The sequence below is a fragment of the Barbus barbus genome, assembly GCF_936440315.1.
Source record: "Barbus barbus genome assembly, chromosome: 4".
Lineage (NCBI taxonomy): Eukaryota > Metazoa > Chordata > Actinopteri > Cypriniformes > Cyprinidae > Barbus > Barbus barbus.
The window spans coordinates 3,632,620-3,655,550 of record NC_136732.1 but is presented as its reverse complement, the minus strand read 5'-3'; the positions used below and the strand labels follow the sequence as shown (position 1 = coordinate 3,655,550).

General features: G+C 36.9%; 1 protein-coding gene across 1 annotated transcript; it reads left to right on the top strand.

The window, feature by feature from the left end:
* Positions 1-1,036: 1,036 nt before the first annotated feature.
* On the top strand, positions 1,037-12,781 carry LOC306861672 (chymotrypsinogen B-like; the record flags this gene model as incomplete). The annotated part of the gene is made up of 6 exons (XM_079404078.1): positions 1,037-1,172; positions 3,861-3,881; positions 5,841-6,006; positions 6,090-6,358; positions 7,039-7,190; positions 12,497-12,781. 6 exons carry the CDS (start codon positions 1,037-1,039, stop codon positions 12,779-12,781), a joined length of 1,029 nt encoding a protein of 342 aa, XP_079260204.1.
* Positions 12,782-22,931: the final 10,150 nt, after the last annotated feature.

The window sequence follows — 22,931 nt, the reverse complement described above, 5'->3', positions numbered from 1 at the left end:
TCACAATATCTAAATTAAGTGAACTAGGTCAATTTTCAACAATTTCACTACTTCAAGCATTAAGTAGATGTGCGTATTTATGACATTTAATAAACTAGTTTAAAGTATTTAAAAAAAAAAAAAGAACAGACCCAACCAAATCTAAGATTTCCACAGGCATAATAATACACAAAAAAATCATAAAAAATGTTGATCGCTGTACTTGATTCATACCAGTTCCTAGAAATGCAACATTCACAGAAATTGTTCTATATTTAATCCACATTTCCATATATTGGAGCTATGGATATAGGTGGTGGATTAAATGTACATGCCTTGTATTATTTCATGATGCATTTGTGAATTAAATTATGAAGAATGATGGATTGGCGATGTCTTTTTTGTTCCTCTGTGTTGTTCATTTGGGGGAAGTCGTGGCCTAATGGTTAGAGAGTCGGACTCGTAATCCAAAGGTTGCGGGTTCGAGTCTCAGGTCCGGCAGGGATTGTAGGTGGGGGGAGTGAATGTCCAGCGCCCTCTCCACCCTCAATACCACGACTGAGGTGCCCTTGAGTAAGGCACCGAACCCCCAACTGCTCCCCGGGCACCGCAGCATAAATGGCTGCCCACTGCTCCGGGTGTGTGTTCACGGTGTGTGTGTGTTCACTGCTGTGTGTGTGTGTGTTCACTGCTGTGTGTTCACGGTGTGTGTGTGTTCACTGCTGTGTGTGTGTTCACTGCTGTGTGTGTGTGTGTTCACTGCTGTGTGTGTGTTCACGTTGGATGGGTTAAATGCAGAGCACGAATTCTGAGTATGGGTCACCATACTTGGCAGTATGTCACTTCACTTCACTTCATGCTTCTGCATGCTGGGGTTTTTTTTTTAAATGCTTTCAGAAAGTTGAGGCGATGAAATCGACTTTAGTTAAAGGTAGTGATGATCCCACCCACATCTGCAAAAAAATGCCTATGAAAAGCTCAGAGTAAGCTTATTTTTCTGAAAATGTGTCAGAGATGAATGTAGTGGTGGGGTGGAGAGACGGAGAGCTCTTGATAAATGCCGTGGCTTGCTTTCAGTATTGTCAGAAACCTGACGGTGGAGAAACAGCAGTCGGATCACAGAGCAGAACAGAACAGGATGAAGTTCAACACTGCTTTGAGTGCTGCTGGAGTCATATTTCTCTACATAGCAGGTAAGACCACACAAAAAGCCTCCAACATGACAAAATCAGATGTAAATTCAATCATATCCGTTTCAATTGTTTAAGCCATTTAATTCCTTATGCTTGTCATGACTGTAAAAACCTTCGGATTTAAAGACTAAATGCTTGAAATTGGTTTTGTAGATAAACACAAATTCTGCATTTGTATGAATGTCTTTACAAATGCATAATTTCTGCATTTCAATGGATAATTTATATTCATGTAAATTCCAGGATGTCAAGAATCAGGATGCAGTTGAGTGACTTGAAGAAGCTGAAAGATACTTTTTAATTTGTTTGATATTTTGATCACTACATTGATCCAATTGTTTAGTTAAGTTAGTTATATATTTGATTACTTTTCTCATTTCCATGAGATTTGATGGCTTTCCACTTTCCAAAATGTGGAAAATAGTGATAATTATGAAGAATGAATAATAAATACTTTTTATATTCTGTAACAAAAATACTGTCATACTTGTAATATACTGTAAAATACTTCAGCAAACTACTCAAACATTGTGTGAAAATGCACACAAAGACAAGACAATAATTTTTTTATTCAGTAAGTTTATGGCCATAAAACTCAGAAATAACTAGGGTTGCCAACCATCCCATATATTGGGCTTGATTTATGTGTCCAGTACGTGACCTCCCTTGTCCCGTGTTTTTGACTGATAACCCCTGACTGATCACCATCCAGTCACAGCCACCCTCACACAGTATACGTTAACTAAATCAGAAATCGTGAACATAACTGTTTGAGGAAGGCTGTGAAATCCTCTGCCGGCTCGTTGCTCCCACCTCACAGCAAGCGGCGCTCATGCTAATGCCAATTCCGTTTTGACTTCAGTAAATCAGTTTTGGCGAATACAAACAACGTGAATATTTTTCACGAGACCAACATCCAGCCGTACAAGAAAACATGCAATCAATCTGAGACGTGATCAATAAGGGAAGTCATCTTTCACTGTTGTAAAATAGAGAAAAAAACATTTGACATTTAAGTAGCTTATTCTTGAAACACAAAATGACCATTAGACAAAAAAATTAAATCCCAACCCAAATTAAATCTATAAGTTGTCTTAAATTGAGAAGTTCATTGTGTGTTATAAATAATCATAATAATCATAAGTTATAACCACAAATACGTAAGTACTATAATGTATTATAAATGAGTGTGTGCGACGAACAACCGTATAAGTCCAAAAAAACAAAAAATGAGATAACCATGTGACATTAATTGTATGTGTGAACTTTGTATACAGAAACAGTTTGGGGATATTTTCGCGCGACCAAGAGTCCGCATTTTAAACGTTAAAATAGCATCACGCGGAAAAACCGTTTATGTCCACAAAGAAGAATGGAGATGCCGCTTGCTGTCATGTCCGCTTCGGACATTAAAAGGGAAAACCTCGGCAAAAAAAAAGAGAGCCGACATGACCAAATGGAAGGACAGAGTAAGGAAGGCTTTGAGGGATGCTGGAAAACCATATTTGACTTGAAGAGGAGAACAAAAACCAGGGAAAAATCCACCGAAAGAGGTGAGTGGAAGAACCGTATATGTGATGTGATCGCTCTCTCTCTCTGAACGCGCTGAGGAGCGCTAAACACCGCATAAACAGTTAACCTATCAAAATAAACCACATACCATATATAATAAAGCTGTATTCATTCATATTTCCCGCCAGTCCTGTGTAAAGTACGGCAAGCAGAGTTTATTTGTTTATATATTTATTTATATCGTGAGATGGCGGAGCGCAAGAACAGTTTAAAGTAGTATAACTTACACAGGTGCGCGCCAGCTTTTCTAAATAAAGGACAAGGTGCACTATTGGAGCTATCTAAACATACAAGAAGTGATCAAAGTTCAGAGACTATGCCCATCATGATAAACAACGGAAAACTGTCCTCTTATTTATTTATATATATATATATATATTGTTTTTTGTTAATAATGCATTGTTATTGCCTGTACTGTAAGAAGGTCTATGTATTGTCCATTGTTCATACTGTATTTTCTGTTTTTAAAATAATAAACTTGAAAGAAATGCTTAATATTAACCTGAAGTTTCTGTTACTGTATTAAAACTAAGATAAAGGTATCAGATCTTTAGTGGTTTAAAGTGATATGATGAACTGGAGTTATACTGTTATTCCACACTAACTGGACATATACCGTTCTTCCACATTTCAGAAATATAAATCACAATAACTTTTGATTTTTAATACTGACACTGAAAAATGTTATCTCCTTAGAATTGAGAAGCTTCTGTTGTCTATTTTCAAGTAAAATAAAAATATATAATATAATGTTCATAATCCAAATGAAAAAAATCTTATTACTCAAAATTTGAAAATATGGACTTGTATGGTTCTTCGTCTCAAGGCTTCAATTGTTGTTATGATTATTGAGATTTTATAACACATTATAAGGTTTTTATAATGCATTATGCATTCATTATAATGTCTTAAGAATACCCTTATAATGTGTTATAAATATGGGCTTCATAGAAAGTGTTTTTTGTCTTGTTTTCATGACATTTTGAACCAACACTGATGTAACAGGTGAAATTGTATTGTGTAGTGATAGTGGGTTAAACAAACCAGTTTATCAGCTCTGTCTGGACCCATTGTCTACTGACTTTTCTTTGTCTCTGTCTTTGTCTGTCCACACAGGTTCCCTCTGTCAGTTAGATGGTAAGTTCTCAAAATGACTGTAAAACTCACAGAATGTATGGCTGCGTTCCACTCCACTTTTAGACACGCACTCGTGAACATCCCTAAGCACTTCCCCCGGGGGAATCCCCGCTGCCATTTTGAAGTGCGTTCCACTTCGGGATGTGGACGAGGGAAATTTATATGGACAGACCCTCAACCCCTCAATTTTGACAGAGGGAGCAAGTCTGCTTCATATGCCGCTCTGTAGACCACAATGCAACATGATTGTGATATCATCACATATTGTGTTGAATTTATCCCCGCCCAAAACAACTCTATAATATATAAATTATTATTATTTTTTACATTTATAGCAGCCCACGCATACCTGTATACATATAGAGTGCTGCACCAAACAAATTCGTAAGGGGGAAAACAAAAAACCAACTTCACAGCAGATTCTAGGGATCTAGGGCTTAGGACGTTCCAATTCAGCCCATTCCAAGGGTTCCGCCATTGTAGTAGTTACTACATTGATTATCTCTTCAGCGCGCAGCACGAGCAGCACAAACAACAATGCAGAATATTAATAACTATGACTAGGACTGTCATATACATACCATTATAATGAGAACACTATTATAATAAAACACTGTGAATTTTTTTTATTTAGTTGCCATGTTTCTACACATTGTTGAGTGAAGAACGTGAAGGAGTTCATTCAGAGCCGTGCAGACACATTTATGTGCATTCGGGGCGTTTTGTGCAGATAACCTATAAGTCTGTACATATTAACATTATGTATAAATAACGAAGCGTATTCTATATGAGATAATTGATGAGTTGAATCCCATTGATTAAAAACCTGCTGTTATGTGCTTCATTCTACTGGTTATCTTCAGCGCGCGCAGCTCAAAACAGAAATGCATAACATTAATATCATATAGGCCTATATATTGTTATAATGAGAGCACTATTGTAAAAACAAATTTTAAAATAATTGTGAATTCTTAGGGTTTTGCTGACGTTTAATGGTAACTATCTTTTAACCAAAATATAGAACATTATTTTTGTATCTGCAAGGTGTCCGATGTACATTTTCCCTGTGTGTTAACGTCTTTAATGACTGTTGGATGTTTGACTCGACTCTTGGTAATGTATTTTTGCCCCGCCCCCAAACATATGATTCAACTATCAGTCGACTATCGGCAAGATTATAAAATTCCGATTCGACTTTGTAAATCCTTAGTCAGGGACACCCCTAAAAAGACCACAAAAGAAGATATTATTTAAAAAATGCTTGCACTTGTCCATTTAATGTAACCTTCTTCAATCTTTTTACAAAAAGGATTCAGATGTGATAAAATTATCCCATGCAACTCGCTCTGTATTCCAAGTGTTCTTCAGACATATGGTAGGGTTTGCCGAGAAACCAAACGAAAATGTATTCTTTTATTAAGCCAAAATCTGCAGTTCACGCTGGTGTGCAGAGGAAAAGCACACAAGCAAGTCATTATGAAACAAAAAGACAAATAAAATCATGACAGAAAACAATTCTTTATTTGAATATATCCGTTCTGAGACGGTCAGGATTACACAGCCAGAAAGTGTGCAGAGCGCTACCTCTATAATCACTAAAAGCTGTCATTCACTTCAGTTCGTCACAATCTCACGACGTTCCGTTAATCAATGAAGCTGTCTGCACTACACAATAAATCTCTTATTCACATCACATCTAGACTTTTTTATAATGAGAGGATTTGGGAACTTGCGGAACCCAACACTTGACAAAAACTTTCCATTTTGAGTGGTGAGTGAACATTTGACACTCTCCATAATACAAATACACACTGGAGAGTTTGCCAAATATGTTTTGCCAATATCAGATGGGGCCCCTGATTCCCCGGGGCCCTAAGCAGCCGCTTACCTCACTTATCGGTAAAGTCCGGCCCTGACTGTGAGGCATTTTAAGAAGGAAGTCTTGCTTTCTCTCATCAGTATGTGGTCAAGCCCCCCTCAGCGACAGGATTGTTGGAGGGGAGGATGCGACGGCAGGGGCTTGGCCGTGGCAGGTCAGCATTCATTACATCGACTTTGGCCACTTCTGTGGTGGGACTCTCATCACTAAAGACTGGGTTTTATCTGCAGCTCACTGCTTCCTGGAGTATGTCGAAAGCTTAAATAAAGCTTAAGATACATTTGTAGATTGATAATAGTGAGACTAAAGCAGATTTTCTCTATTTACAGGATCAATGCATCTTACGTTGTGATGTACTTTGGTCGTCTGAGCCAATCCGGCTCAAACCCTTATGAGACATACAGGACAGCGAGTCAAATCATCAATCATCCTAACTTTAGCATTGCTACTATTGACAACGACATAGCACTGATCCAGCTCTCCTCTTCTGTGCCTTTCTCTGATTACATTAAGCCGGTCTGTCTGTCTGCTGCTAATAGTACATTTACTGCAGGTACTGAGAGCTGGGTCACTGGATGGGGCAGACTACAACCTGGAGGTGAGTGAACATTTGAGACCGGTCTCAAGACCATTCTTGAAGGTCTTGGTCTTGTTTCTGTCTTGACCACATTTTTACTCAGTCTTGTCTTGGTCCCAGACTAAAAGGACTTGGGATTTTTGTCAAGACTATGGGGATATCACTAAATTGCCAGTGCACTGTCTGATTTATTTAGAAGAAACATCATTGTGACTGTATATAAAACGTCCTGCTTCAAATGCCATCAATAACTAGTTAAAGGGATAGACCACCCAAAAATCTAAATTATGTCATTAATTACTTACGTAAGACCTTCATTCATCTTCCGAACACAAATTAAGATATTTTTGATGAATTGTGAGAGCTCTCTGACCCTGCATAGACAGAAAGGATCCTAACATGATCAAGGTCCAGAAACGTAGAAAACGTATTTATGCTCCATATAGTGTCTTATTATTCTAATTTTATTTATTATACATAACTTTTTTTTCAGGCAGTAAATGTTCCATATGAATTTGACCAATGCTGGTCTTGGTCTTGTCTTGTCTTGGTCTCAACCACTCAAAGTCTTGGTCTTGATTTGGTTTTGGATTAGGTGGTCTTCACTACAACACTACTGTAAACCTTAACAATTTACATAGAAATGTTTTTTAGCCATAAAAAATAAAGCCATAAACTTTGTTCTCTGATCTGTGTCACAGGCAGCAAGCTTCCTGACATACTGCAGGAGGTGATGATACCAGTTGTGAAGAACAGTGACTGTTTTAATGCTTATAGAGGGATCAACATAAGCATCACAAGCAATATGATTTGTGCTGGATTGTTAAATGAGGGAGGAAAAGGTGCATGTCAGGTAAGACATCAGTCATTTATTTGAACCCTTTTTAATCCGAAGCAATTTGAAAAACACTACTCACCAGTTTTGGGGGGTACCATTCCAGCTTCTCAAAAAATAAAAACCTTCTATATTAATGTTGCTACATTCATATACATAAATAAATAAAAAACATTAATATATATATATATATTAGGTGTGGCACGGTACATGTATTCGTACCGAACCGTCACGGTACGGACATCTCGGTTCGGTGCATGAGGCCTTATGATGAATACAGGCAATTCACCCCAAATCCAGAAGGGGGCGCACGCAGCAATGCAACACTGTTTGATAACCGCCAGCAAAAGAACAGCGAATGCCGTGGCCCGTGAGTTGCGCGCTTGACAACAAAGCCCACTAAACAGTGACCGTGTGCTGATTCTGAACGTGTCTAAGGAGTTTACTTCAAAGGCTTGTGTACTCAACTGTTTGTGAAATGGGGCTTTGTGCTCGTGTATCCTACCTCTCTCATTCGTCACAAATCCAAATGTTCCATAATATTTCCATATTTGCGATGTAACATATCTGAATGCTAAACTATTATTTATTATGTAAATCATAGCCTTTGTATTTCAGTCGCGTTCCAACGGTGACACAGAGCCGGGTCAGCTGATGTTTGGCTCACTGTATTTTATTTTGATAAAGTACCAACTGCGCTGTCAAGTTAGCAATGCTGGAACTGATGTGTGTGTTTGTTTTTTTGTGTGTGCACACACGCGCTCCGGCGCAATCACTTCAACTGTTTCCTTATACCAGCAGAATCAACTTTAAACACTTATGGTGATATTAATAATCGCTGTATAAAGGTCTGCTTTTATTTGTGTACACTCACAATGAAAACAAAACAGATTTTATACATATAACGTAATAATATTCAGTATTTTCACATCTAGATGGAAAAAATGTAATTTGCACTACTGTCTATTCAAAATAAATGAAAAGAAACTGAGCATAGTAGATTTTTTTTTTCCTGTTGTACCGAAATTGTATCAAAATGTGACCCCCGAACCGAGGTATGTACCAAACTGTACATACAATCTGTACCGTGCCACCTCTAATATATATATATGAATTTAGGAAATGTTGGGATGTTTTTTAAATTTGAATAAAATGAAAACTAAAAGACTTTCAAATCACATGAGCCAATATTTGATTCACAATAGAACATAGAGGACATAATATGTTTAAACGGAGACATTTTATACTTTTTATGCACTAAATGAGCTCATTTCAAATTTGATGCCTGCTACAGGTCTCAAAAAATGTTGGGACGGGGCAACAAGGGGCTGAAAAAGCAATAAATTTTGAAAAGATTCAGCTGGGAGAACATCTAGCAACTAATTAAGTTAATTGACATCAGGTCTGTAACATGATTAGCTATAAAAGGGATGTCTTAGTAAAGATGGGCAGAGGCTCTCCAATCAGTGAAAATGTGCGTAAAAAATTGTGGAATACTTTAAAAACAACGTTCCTCAACATCAAATTGCAAAGGCTTTACAAATCTCATCATCTACAGTGCATAACATCATCAAAGATTCATAGAAACTGGAGAAATCTCTGTGTGCAATGGACAAGGCCAAATGCCCGTGGTCTTCGGGCCCACAGACAACACTGCATCACTCATCGACATGATACTGTCATTGACATTACTAAATGGGCCCAGGAATACTTCCAGAAACCACTGTCGGTAAACACAGTACGCCGTGCCATCTGCAGATGCCAACTAAAGCTCTATCATGCAAAAAGGAAGCCATGTGTGAACATGGTCCAGAAGCCCCGTCGTGTACTGTGGGCCAAGGCTCATTTAAAATGAACTGTTTCAACGTGAAAAAGTGTTCTATGGTCAGACGAGTCCAAATTTGACATTCTTGTTGGCAATCAAGGACGCCATGTCCTCCGATCTAAAGAGGAGGGAGACCTTCCAGTGTGTTATCAGCGTTCAGTTCAAAAGCCAGCATTTCTGATGGTATGAGGGTGCATAAGTGCATACGGTATGGGCAGCTTGCACGTTTTGGAAGGCACTATATAAAGGTATATAAAGGATTTAGAGACCCTCCAGACGATGTTTATTTCAGGGAAGGCCTTGTGTATTTCAGTAGGACAATACCAAAACCACATACTGCAGCTATTAAAACAGCATGGCTTCGTAGTAGAAGAGTCCAGGTGCTGAATTGACCTGCCTGCAGTCCAGATCTTTCACCTATAGAGAACATTTGGCACATCATTAAACGAAAAATACGTCAAAGATGACCACAAACTCTTCAGCAGCTGGAAACCTATATCAGGCAAGAATGGGATCAAATTCGAGAAGGGTCTGGCTGCAGACTTGCACTTGTACTCTCAGTATTTGCACGCTCAGACACTTGCACTTCTGCGAGTGATGTCACTTGCAGTCTTTTTTATTTTGTTCTATTTGTTGATTATTTTTTGTTTGAATCGCACAACATTAGCCAGGTGGTGAAGACAAGAAAAAATAAACTAAATTACAATGTCACTTGCAATCGCCGCTTGCGACGTAACTTGCATTTGACACGAAACGTGTGCGTTGCCAATGGAGACAAGACACTCTGGTGGTTAAACGATTAAAACCAAAGACTATAGAATACCCAAGGCATGTCACTCGTATTGTTTTGAACATAGACATATATATCTATGGTTTTGAATATGAACGCTCAATCGCAGGAAGCACCACCTTCTGAATGAAAGAGCCAATCGCTAAAGTCAACGCGTCGCTGCAGCTGCCGTTAGAAGTCCCGGTTGCTATAGAAACAGTCAAAGCTCTTGAGACGCGTGCTCAGGAATGTGCATGTGCACTGGCTGATCTAGCCTGAGAAATAAGCTTTTTGAGCAAAAGAAACAATATTTATGATACAGTTGTTGTCCGATTTCATTGGTGATTTCAAATATGAAATTTAATCGTAAGCTTAGTGAACAGTTTTGGAGAATTTGATGTTTCCCCATTCAAAGAGATAGGAACTGCACTTGGATGCCCGAGAAGCGTTTCAAAGATGGCCGCTGAGTGACAGAACTTGTCATAAAGAGACTTTGTTAAAACTAATTTAGTTAAATAACGAACAGGGTCCTGCAAGTCATCTGTAGGAGAAAAAGACAAGACCCGCAAATCCGTGGCTACAGAACAGCAGAATATGAGCAATACGCAAAGTTTCTAGAAAACCATAAACACTTAACATGGCTTAATATATTAAGATACATTAAGTGCAATTAAAACATAAAATTCAATGTATAGTTATTATTAAATGTACTACAAGGCAAGCAGACGGCCATGAACACAATACGCAAACTTTCACTTGTCCTCCCATACAGCAAAAAGCTTATTATTATTCTATTATTATTCAATTTAGTCCATTATGCCACAATAATAAGGGACTTAAGGGTATTGTTACGAGTCTGTCTGTCTGTCCTTCTCCCTCTCCAATCACAACGCACACCCTCACCTGGCTTCACCTAATTATTGAACACACCTGCATGTCATTGGATCCTCATCACCATCCACTACAAAGGCACACACCTTACAACACCTCAACTATTTTGAGACCTGTAGCAGGCATCAAATTTGAAATTAGCTCATTTCATGCAATCTTTTGAGTGTAAAATTTCTCAGTTTAAACATTTGTTATCTATGTTCTATTGTAAATAAAATATTGGCTCATGTAATTTGAAGTTCTTTTAGTTTTCATTTTATTCACTTTTTAAAAATGTCCCAACATTTCCAGAATTTGGGTTGTATATACATATACTGTATAAGTGTGTGTGTGTGTGTTTATATATGTATATACACTCACCTAAAGGATTATTAGGAACACCTGTTCAATTTCTCATTAATGCAATTATCTAATCAACCAATCACATGGCAGTTGCTTCAATGCATTTAGGGGTGTGGTCCTGGTCAAGACAATCTCCTGAACTCCAAACTGAATGTCAGAATGGGAAAGAAAGGTGATTTAAGCAATTTTGAGCGTGGCATGGTTGTTGGTGCCAGACGGGCCGGTCTGAGTATTTCACAATCTGCTCAGTTACTGGGATTTTCACGCACAACCATTTCTAGGGTTTACAAAGAATGGTGTGAAAAGGGAAAAACATCCAGTATGCGGCAGTCCTGTGGGCGAAAATGCCTTGTTGATGCTAGAGGTCAGAGGAGAATGGGCCGACTGATTCAAGCTGATAGAAGAGCAACTTTGACTGAAATAACCACTCGTTACAACCGAGGTATGCAGCAAAGCATTTGTGAAGCCACAACACGCACAACCTTGAGGCGGGTGGGCTACAACAGCAGAAGACCCCACCGGGTACCACTCATCTCCACTACAAATAGGAAAAAGAGGCTACAATTTGCACGAGCTCACCAAAATTGGACGGTTGAAGACTGGAAAAATGTTGCCTGGTCTGATGAGTCTACCATCTGAATGTCTCAACAGAAATCGAGAGTCAGAATTTGGCGTAGACAGAATGAGAACATGGATCCATCATGCCTTGTTACCACTGTGCAGGCTGGTGGTGGTGGTGTAATGGTGTGGGGGATGTTTTCTTGGCACACTTTAGGCCCCTTAGTGCCAATTGGGCATCGTTTAAATGCCACTGCCTACCTGAGCATTGTTTCTGACCATGTCCATCCCTTTATGACCACCATGTACCCATCCTCTGATGGCTACTTCCAGCAGGATAATGCACCATGTCACAAAGCTTGAATCATTTCAAATTGGTTTCTTGAACATGACAATGAGTTCACTGTACTAAAATGGCCCCCACAGTCACCAGATCTCAACCCAATAGAGCATCTTTGGGATGTGGTGGAACGGGAGCTTCGTGCCCTGGATGTGCATCCCACAAATCTCCATCAACTGCAAGATGCTATCCTATCAATATGGGCCAACATTTCTAAAGAATGCTTTCAGCACCTTGTTGAATCAATGCCACGTAGAATTAAGGCAGTTCTGAAGGTGAAAGGGGGTCAAACACAGTATTAGTATGGTGTTCCTAATAATCCTTTAGGTGAGTGTATATATTATAAGTCAAGCTCACACTTGCTCAAGTGGAATCAAGTTGCAAAAATAAAGACTTATGAAAAGCTGACTGAAGACTTGCACTCATTACTTTTTGAGACTTGTGAACAATTGAAAAAGGTATGCCGGCCTCAGAAAAAAAAGAAAGAAATTTTTTACAGATACACGGTCAGCATACTTTTACCATTGGACTGCACTATTGCATACTTCTGTCTGTAACAGCTGTTCAGAGATATAAATGCTGAATATTTGTCAATACAGGGAGACTCTGGAGGTCCGATGCTCAGCAGGAACGGCTCCCTGTGGATTCAGTCTGGCATTGTGAGTTTTGGTAGAGAATGTGCTGTGCCCATATATCCCACTGTGTTTGCCAGAGTCTCTCAGTACCAGGACTGGATCAAGTTTTACACGGGCAGCAACCAGTCTGGGTTTATTGCATTCAATGCAGCATCCTCCAACTTCAGAAGCGTCCCAAACCTCCTCTTATTTCCCCTTTCTCTCACGTTCTACTTTCTCCCACCATCTCTCTTCCTAAAGACAGTTTGAACAGTAATTCTCAGGATTGTTTGATGAAGAGGACTGTTGTGCTGTAAATTATTTCATAAATATGAGAAAAGAGCAGCTATATTGTTATTTTTTGTAATTTATTCTTTATCTTTTTTAATGAGCAAATAGGTTGCTAGCTGCACACTGATTTTTTTTTTTTTTTAATCGCATCGTGCGAAAAGTGCAGGGTGTATGTGAATAAAAAAACAAATGGACTATTTGTTTGTCTGGTTTTAATTTACATTCACCCTAAACTTTTTTGCATGATGCAGTTTTTAAAATAAAAACATTGTTTTGCTAGACTTTTTCAGCTGGCACTGGATTCAGTGTGCAACTAGCAAGTATTCCCTTGGCTCTATACACCTGAAGTAAAAGGACTTTTTTTTCCTGTTTGGAGAACAACAATTTTTCTTTAGTTTACATTTTTCTTTATCTTTTTAAAAATGTACTATTCTTAAAAAGTTAACTTATTGACATTATAAGATCATAAAGTTCTTCTGTCCTCAGAATCAGGATCTTTGCATACATAGAGATGGACTGATATAGATTTATTTTAAATAAAAATACTTATTATTTTGGTTTACTCGCTGCCTCTGTGTTCATCAAAGAAGTTTGAAAAATTGTGCAATGTTAAGAAAGATTCAAAAATCTTTTGTAAGGTTTTTTTATGTAATGTATCCTCGTTGAATAAATTTATTAATGCATTGAAAGATATTAGGTATTTAAAAATGCTATTAGCTGCACATATATATTATATTCAGGCATGTGATCAGCTAGAGACAAACAAGGAAAATCTGACCACTTCCCAAGTCACGCCCCCAGCACTTATTAAAAATATACATTTTAGCACAAATATATAGATATATCTTATATTGTAATAATACATACTGTTGTCCTGTAAAAATAAAAAGCAGCATTTAAAGGATTAGTTTACTTTATGTATTTCTTTCTTCAGACTCGACGCTTTGTATTTGCACGTACAGTGAATAACATCGTGCCATGAGCTGACTAGCTACAAAAGTAAAAGCAAAGAAGTTTATATTCAAATTCAGAAAGCAAACACCAGACCTCTTTTTTTTAAGTACCTCAGATGCGTGTAACTTATAAATTGTGCTGATGAATACATTACTGCTCTAACATAACACTTTCAGTTTATTTATATATATATATATATATATATATATATATATATATATAATATATTTCATATTTAAGGTAGCAATACAATACGTAATATTATATTTACTAATATTAATCATATAACAATATATGTAGACTAGATACAATTGGCTAAATGGGAGGAGGAAAAATGGTGGTCACACCAGACTGGTTTTCGGACCCCCCCCCCAAAAAAAAACAGTAAAACTGCACATTTTAGAGTGGCCTTTTATTGTGGCCAGCCTAAGGCACACCTGTGCAATAATCATGCTGTCTAATCAGCATCTTGATATGCCACACCTGTGAGGTGGATAGATTATCTCGGCAAAGGAGAAGTGCTCACTAACACAGATTTAGACAGATTTGTGAATATTTGAGAGAAATAGGCCTTTTGTGTACATAGAAAAAGTCTTCAGCTCATGAAAAATGGGGGCAAAAACAAAAATGTTGCGTTTGTAATTTTGTCCAGTGTAAAATAGAAATCTTTTGTAACAATACCGTTCAAAAGTTTGCAATATGGGTCAGTATTTTTTAAAAGAAATTAATACTTTCATTAAAGGATGTGCTCAATTGATGCTGAAAATTCAACTATGACTTACTGAAATTGATATTTTAAAGTATTCTAAAAATAGAAAACCATTATTTAAAAAAAAAACACACAAAAAAAAACGTTTCACAATTTTATAGTTTATTATAGTTTCTGTATTTGTGATCAAATAAATGCAGATGATCATAAGCGACTTTCAAAAATGTGTCCAAACTTTTGACCGGCACTATACAAGTAAAAATATACACATTTTAAAATGAAATGTTGTATAAATAAAATGGTTAGGAATCATATTTTTTTCAAATGCTTTTTATTGGGGGGGGGGCTCCAACTTGAATTTTACCTAGGGTCTCCAAATGTCTAGAACCGGCTCTGTCTGCCATTAAACTTTGTCCCAAACTAAACTGACAGGTATCCTTGAAGAAGTATCCGATCTTCAGAGCAAGAGCTGATAATTGCTCACTCCCTTACAAGCAGTGATGGCTTGGAGAAAGTTCTCAGGCTTACAAAGCTCCTCAAGATTCCTCACTTTTTTGGATTTTGACTTAACTTGGCCAGCTCCCTCATTTTTGGAATCATGTACTAATCTTGTGATTTATCATGACCAGACTTTCTATAAAGTAATTCACTATATAGACAAATCAATTGGCCCTTCATTATTGTTTGTGTGGTTTCATCTTCTCGCATGACTTGCAAGAGAGGTCTAATAGGCCTCAGGGATTAAAGTGAAAAAAATTCTTCTGACTGAAATTTTTTTTCAGGCGAAGTCATATTCCTTTAACCAACACTTTATTTAAATAGTTGAGACCAATAGCGTGGAAGATGTTTTAACTTCATGCAAATGTCAACCTTACCATGAAAAAATTTAGTTTTTACCAAAAGAACAAAACACTGTTTAAGTTGTGTGTTTAGGTCTGTATTTTACTGCATTAACGTGCTTTAATAGAAATTTGAAGGAAATCGCTATGTGTATCCACCACATATGTGCGGTGGACCTATAGGCCTAGTAAAAATACATTTTCATTCGACTGTATTTCATATTTTGAAATGAGATATCAAAGACTGCCCATTTTTAAATTTATGTCAGCAGTAAGTATTTTGTAGAAAGATGGAGGCCTGTCTGAAAAGTAAATACACTCACTTTGTCTAAACAGCAATGATTTTTGGATTTATAAGGGCTAGATTTATGACGTCAGGACGCTTCAGCGCTGTGTCACGTCCGTAACGTTTTAAAGATTAGGTTTATTTCATATAGTAATTATTAATGCAATTAACTTGAAACTTTCTGTACAAAGCCAACTTATGGCCATGCTAATTATGATCAAAAGCTCATCTCCATTATTTGCTCTTATCAAACATAATAATGCGTTACGGACGCTTCATATTAAATCAGATGCATACTGGCATGCATGTTTACCGTTGCTCATGACTGAAAGCCTGTGTATGGCTACACTGTTGTGAACTGTTTCAGGCTTTTCATATCATAACTTTTTAGAAATTAATTCTTTGTAATATTTCAGAAATTGCATATTTAACGAGAATATCGCAGAGATTTAGACTGCTTTGCTGCTTGGGTCAGAAATGCACAGGCGGACTGAAGGAAAAATCGCCAAAACTATTTTAAATGTCATATAATGTTCATTGTTAATATTATTATCTTATTTAAACTTTTCATGTGTTTCAAACAAACTTGTGTCGCTTTCTGCGTTGCATTCATGCAGAGCAAGATTTTGCGTGTTCGGCACGCGCATGCTGAGTGAGACGCTCAAGAGATGTGGGCTACATCATTCTTATTTGTCTAAATATTTGTTTTTTTCTTCATTACAAATCTTGTTTGATTTTATTTTGTATCATTGCATGTTAAAAACAATTCACTATGTTATGCAGATGCAAAAATTGCTAGACTGCGAATAAGATTAGCTACAGTTTCACATTTTATAAATATTTGAACAATATATTCAGCATATTTAACAACCTGTTTTGTATCTTTATTTAATGCATAAGCGATTTATTTATAAACAAGTTCATGAGGCTATGCTCTAGAGTCTAGACTATTATTCATATGCAAGTGTTTGTGCGGAAAAGAATGCGCATGCATGACAGGGAGGTGCTCGCGATCACTTGCATTTTTTCCTGAAAATGAATCAACTTAATAATAATAAAAAAAGAAAACTTAAAATTGGGGCTCCTCACATACATCAGAAATATATCTCAGGGCTCTACACTTACTTTTCTTTTTAGGAGTGCTTGTGCTTCTAATTTAAAATATTTAAGAGCATGGTCAAAAATTTAGCAGCAGCTTCAAATCAATAATCAAAAATTCTGATCAAAAATTAACCTTCCCATTACGAGGTGATATTTGACTCCTTAAAGTGATTTACAGGGAATTTAGTTTTTACCTTTGTAATGGCATTTTTCTAACTTTATAAAAAGTATGTCATCTTTTATGCCAAATTCAAAAAAATATATTTATAAGCTTTTATCATTTCTAATTAAAACAACAGAATAAAGGCAAGTAGAATAAGATGCCAATCAAATGAAATCAGTAATTAAGAAATAAATGTGTACTACAGAGGTGGCACGAAGAACACAAGTGGCTTGTAGGTGTATTTTCAGATGTTTAATGAGGCTCAGAGGTTGCATAAGTGCAATTAAATTCATAAGTTCATGTTGAGGTTAATGTTTAAAATATACAATTTTGAATGAAGAAATATTAAATGATTTAAATAATAGAAAAGATACTTTAAAAATTAAACTAAAACTGCGGGTAGGTGGCGGTATGTCACTGATTTTATCACTGAATCATTCATTTAATTGATTCGTTGGAACGCTGATTCATTCAGGAAGGAAGTACGTGACTGTCTTTATGAATGGGTAATTGAATTATTGACTTACTAGATTAATTTAAAAACGCAGCTCATTCATAAATGAAACACCGCTGTGTTTGAATGGAGATGCGCAGCGGCTTGGCTGGGACTTTGTTTGAAACTATTTTTGTTGATGAAATGGAGCAAAATAAGGCAATAGTGTTGTAGTCAGACAATATAAGTCATTTAATATTAACGTCTTGTTTAATGAACTGTTGTATTAAATCAATATCGCATTTGCAAACTCTCTTAAAAATCATTAAAAGCTGTCCCTCATCTTAGTTCATCACGATCTCACAAAACTCCATTATAATCAACGAAGCTCCTTACACTGCACAATGAATCTCTTATTTACACTGTCTACACTTTTTTTGTTATAATGAGAGGATGCGTCTGATACATTACTCAACGCTGCAAAAACACGTTGAAATAGGCCTACGTCAGAAACCTTTAAAGCTCCCTCAGCACAAACACAAATACGCTGATCGGGTCAGTTGCACTGGTGCTCCTAAATATGGTTCATAGTCGCACGCAGTAGTTTTCAGACGCAAATCCGACTGAAACGGTAGCCCTGTATCTAAGTAAAGTCTACTTTTAAACGAACCATTTCAAAATTAAATCAAATACTCTCTGATTAGGCTATGTAATCTGTGAATGCATTTCTCTGCAAAGGAACGTCCAGTGGAGATTTCCTGAATTTCATTTTTGCAGCCGACAAGGACTCAAACATTAGTATATTAAATAATTAAAATGTCTCGTTTTTTTCAGAATCATTAGGCTATCGTCTGTGCTTTGTGGCAAACTTTATGCGTGTGCTTGAACACAAAAACGAAAATTAAAATAAAATGTATATTTTATGCTTTGTGAATGACCAACCCTTCTCCATTCGGCAGATATTGTTGCTTGGTTTGTGCATTGTAAATCTATTGTAGTCTACGGATGCTTCATAGCATACCGGCGCGCATGTTTACCTCGTTGCTGATGACTAATAAAGCTATACTGCTGTTTCAGGCTTACCGTATAACATTTAATAAAGAAATCCATTTTAATAACATTTTAGAAATCGCATTCTCTGCGAGAACTTCGCGAAGATAGCCTAAGCATTTGCATATATATATGCACAGGCGGACTGTATAGCCGATGACAAATCGCCAAAACTATTATTTTTTTTTAAATATCATATAGGCCTAATTTTCATTGTCAATATTATCTTATTTAAACATTTTATGTGTTTCAAATAACACTTGTTTGCTATCTGCGCTGCATTCATGCGCAAGATTGTGTGTGTTGAGCATGCTGCGGTTAGGCCTATATCTTTTTTTATTATTATTTATTTTATTTTATTGTCTAAATATATATTTTTTTCATTACATATCTTGTTTGGTTCAATTTCATATCATTGCATATTAAATTAATTCACTTTATGCAGATGCAAAACGTGAATCTGCAGTTTTATTTCATAAATATTTGTACAGCAGGCGGGCCTATATGTTCAGCATATTTTAATTAACCTGTATTTTATCTTAGTTATTTAATGCATAAGCAAGTCATTAAAACATTTTTTTTTCAGCGGCATCCTTTTAATCTTGATCAACAACTGATCAACGAATTGGAGCTGCGTTGGTCTGTTAGATCATTTTAAAATATCAAATAGCCTTCTATTTGCAGGTTAGAACTGCATCTGTCTCAGATGTAGTTTGGTGAAGATTTATTTGAATGTGATTCCAAACTCTAGCTTTAACCTATATAAATGTGCTACATTTTTGGCCCATATTTAAGTGTTTGTGCGGAGTATCAATGAGCATGCATGACAGGGAGGCAGGCGCCCGTGCAATCACTTGCACTTTTACCTGATAATGAAACAAATAAAATCAGTTTCGAGCTGATTTTTATTTATGTAAATTCAAAAAAAAAAAAAAAAAAAAAAACGTGATTTTGTAAAATAATGAAAACAAACAGGATATGCTTTTTGCCGTCTGTCACTGAACTGGAGCGCGTCTCAAAAAATAATACACAACTCTCTCACATAGGCTACAAGAGAAACAGCTATAGCTTGAAATGTATACTCTTAAATGAATCAATTAAAAACTAAATGAAATACTCCCTGATTAGGCTATATAATCTGTATGAAGGTTACATTTCTCTCTAAGGCACGTCCAGTAGGCTACTGTGGAGACGAACACTGTGAATTTCATCTTGCAGCCGACAAGAAAACATTAGTTTATTGTTAAATAATTTAAATGTCTCATTTTTCTATTCATTAATAATCATTAATTTAATCTACTTTTGCTTGTGGAAAACTGTACGCGTGTGCTTGAGCGGAATAGCCTATGGATTATAGGTCTATTGACTTAATATAAATGTGTGATTAGTTAAATAATGACTTAAACGAACGACTAGTTTCCATTAAAGTTTTTAAAGCATTTTATACGCGTTTCCATAGTCGGAAATAAATTAAGTCCGTAACGGAGAGATGTCACGTCCGTAACATTGATTTTTCCTCTGACACGCAAAAACGAAAACTTAAACAAAATTGATATTTTAGGTTTTATAAATGGCCAACCCTTCTCCATTCTGCAGATATTGTTGCTTCTGGTTTGTGCATTGTAATTCACAGAAAGTCTAAAATATGTTGTCTCCCAGAAACTCCTGTCCTTTTTTGTCACGTCCGTAACGCATGTATTTCCCTCATTTAAAATATAAAACAGGTTTATAGACTGATACTTTTCTGATATCTGGACTAAATTTTAAGGGGTTTAGAAAAATATAAAGAGATGGTTCAATATATTGGTAAAGAATACAATTTATGAGAATTTATATTTCAGGTTTTGACTGCGAATGTCACGTCCATAACGCTGGAATTGCTCAGTTCTACCTCAGCTGTAGCCTGACATGCAAAAAATAAACACATTAGAATAACTTTTAAAATGGATTGAACACACGGAGCACTTTTTCCATGAGCGGGAAAAGAAAACCCGGAGTGGATCCAGAGCGGAGTGATTACAGAACGCTTCGAGAGGAACATGCTTTCACTCCACTCCAGGCTTTGATCACATCCCCCTCAGCAGGCTGAATACACCTCATCGTTCCTTAATTTAAGACCTATTCAAACTGAAATTAAGACATTTATTACACTATTTGAGAAATGTAAGCCTATTTACGGCCTTAAAATTGTGAAAAGTGAATTAAGGACAGGCGGAACCCTGCAATTGACGGAAATCCGTCATAGACTCGTTGCAATTAACGGAAATCCGTCGTAGCGACGGAGATCTTTAATCCCTGAGGCCTACAGAGCACTTTGCTGCCGTTGGTATAAGACAGGCCACAGCTGATTTCACTTTCTCTCCTTCTCTCAAAATGTCTAGAGATCTTGCCTTGTGCCTTTTCACAGTAGACAGTACTGTTTTAGTTCCAAATACGTGTCAGGATTTTGCCAACTTGTTTAGATTTTTTTCTTGTTGGAATTTTTTTGCTTTGCTTTCTCAACCTCATCAGCTGAATGAAACATTGTGTCTCTTTCAGTCTTTCAAATGGTTTTTTCAAGAAGATTGCTGGATTTTAAGTTAGACTTCTTATCCAGCATCTCAGACTCATCATCTGACCCCTCTGCTCTCGTGTAGTTCAATTGAGTCCTTGTCACCCTGCTCGGTTTCAACATTCACAAACCTTCTATTTAGGAAAGATTACAATGGTAAAAAAAAAAATAATTTGTTTAAAATAAAATCACTCCATAGTCTATATGTTTCCCCAAAGCAATATCATTTTCAGAACTCAAAATTCCTCATTAAGGTGTGGTCACATTTATTACAGCTCAGCAAAATTTTGCAGGCTAAGATGTGGCAAAACACTATGAAAGAAATAAAAACAAAAACATCCAAAGCTATTCTGCCAGCTAAATGTTTAAAGGGGTCATGAGATGAATCAGTTACTTTGATGGACAGATCATTAACACGGGTGCTCAATGTGGTAATTAATTAATAACTAAAATGTTCAGGCAGTCTCTTTGCTTTTTTTTTTTTCCCCAACACATTCATAATCATTACTTTTGCCCTCCAGCAAGCTTTATGCATGGCTACATATTTTAGACTATTAGAGGCTCATTATTATGATTTATATGACTTATTAATATAAACAAACTATTGGATGATTATTTGCCTAAATTAATTACTACTAGTCGACTATACAAATCTTTAGTCAAGGGCAACGCTAGGCACCTTTGTTTTGAGACTTTCCAGATTTTCATTTTCATGCGCACATGGCTCGTTTATGACAGTGCTCAAAGCCCCCACTTTTGATGGGCCAGGTTGGCCCGATCAGGCGATTGGACAGCTTCCTGATTCAGAGGTTCCAGCCACTCGCGTGCTTCAGGGCCCGATGCAGGAGGATCGGGTTATAACTACGACTTCATTAAGTGTGGTCTCTCCGCACGTGCTTCCTGTTTTCGCAGATCCCAGTGGCGATCAGAGGATGTTTCATCACCTGCAGTTCAGCAGTTTCCAAGCATAGAACGGTTAAGCCCCCTGGCAGACTACTGGGCCACGTGGATCTCGCAGTGGGTGCTCTGTACCATTAGATGCCTCAGCGTTGAGTCAGGAGATTGTGTCACTCCTAGAGAAATGGGCTATAGAAGAAATACCTCTCTCTCAGACAGAGTCAGACTTCTACAGCCGGAATTTTGCTTTGCCCAAAAATAATGGGGGTTTACATCTAATTTTGGACTTGCGTCGCCTAAATATTGTGTTCAGAGTGAGCAAATACAAGATGCTGATTTTAAAATCCATTTCTGTCTCATATCAGAACCGGAGATTGGTTTGTGACTATTAGGGTTGTAACGGTATGAGATTTTCACGGTATGATAATCCTCTCAGAAAATGTCACGGTTTCGCGGTATACGGTATTAAATTACCATTATTATTATAATCATCAGCTACAATGACCCTTAAATGAATAAAAACAGATATGGTTTTTGGTTGAACATGGTTTATTGTAACAAACCTTTTTTTTTATGAAAATAAAAAAACTTTTTATGTAAGTATGAGTCTACCTTTTGGGGGGGAAAAAAAGAAAAATAAAGCAGCACATCTCCCATTTGAACAATATAAGGAATAAGTTATTTCTCTTTATATTAGACAAGAATAAACCAAACTGTTCTTCCTCTTTAACAGCATATATGGGAGAGCAAAATGTGCAGGGTCATGTTTGTTAATATTTTCATGTTTGTTAAGATTATCATAGCAGCATGCATTTCTTTGCTTTTTTTTCCAGGTCAGGTTATGATGAAGAAATGTAAGCATGTTGAGATTTTCAAGGCTCATTCTTGACTGCTGAGGTGAGAGAATGTGTCCACTTGTACTAAACATCCTCTCCGAAGGTACACTCGTGGCAGGGACACAAAGATACTTCCTGGCCACATTTGCCAGAAGAGGCATTTCGGCAGCATGCATTTTCCACCATGCCAGTGGGTCAGTGTCCGCGCTGATGGTGGGAAGAGACTTGTACATCGTCATTTCAGACAGCACTTTATCACTGACATTCTCATTTCCTGAGGTTGCCTTGTTCTGAAGTGATTCGCTGTAAC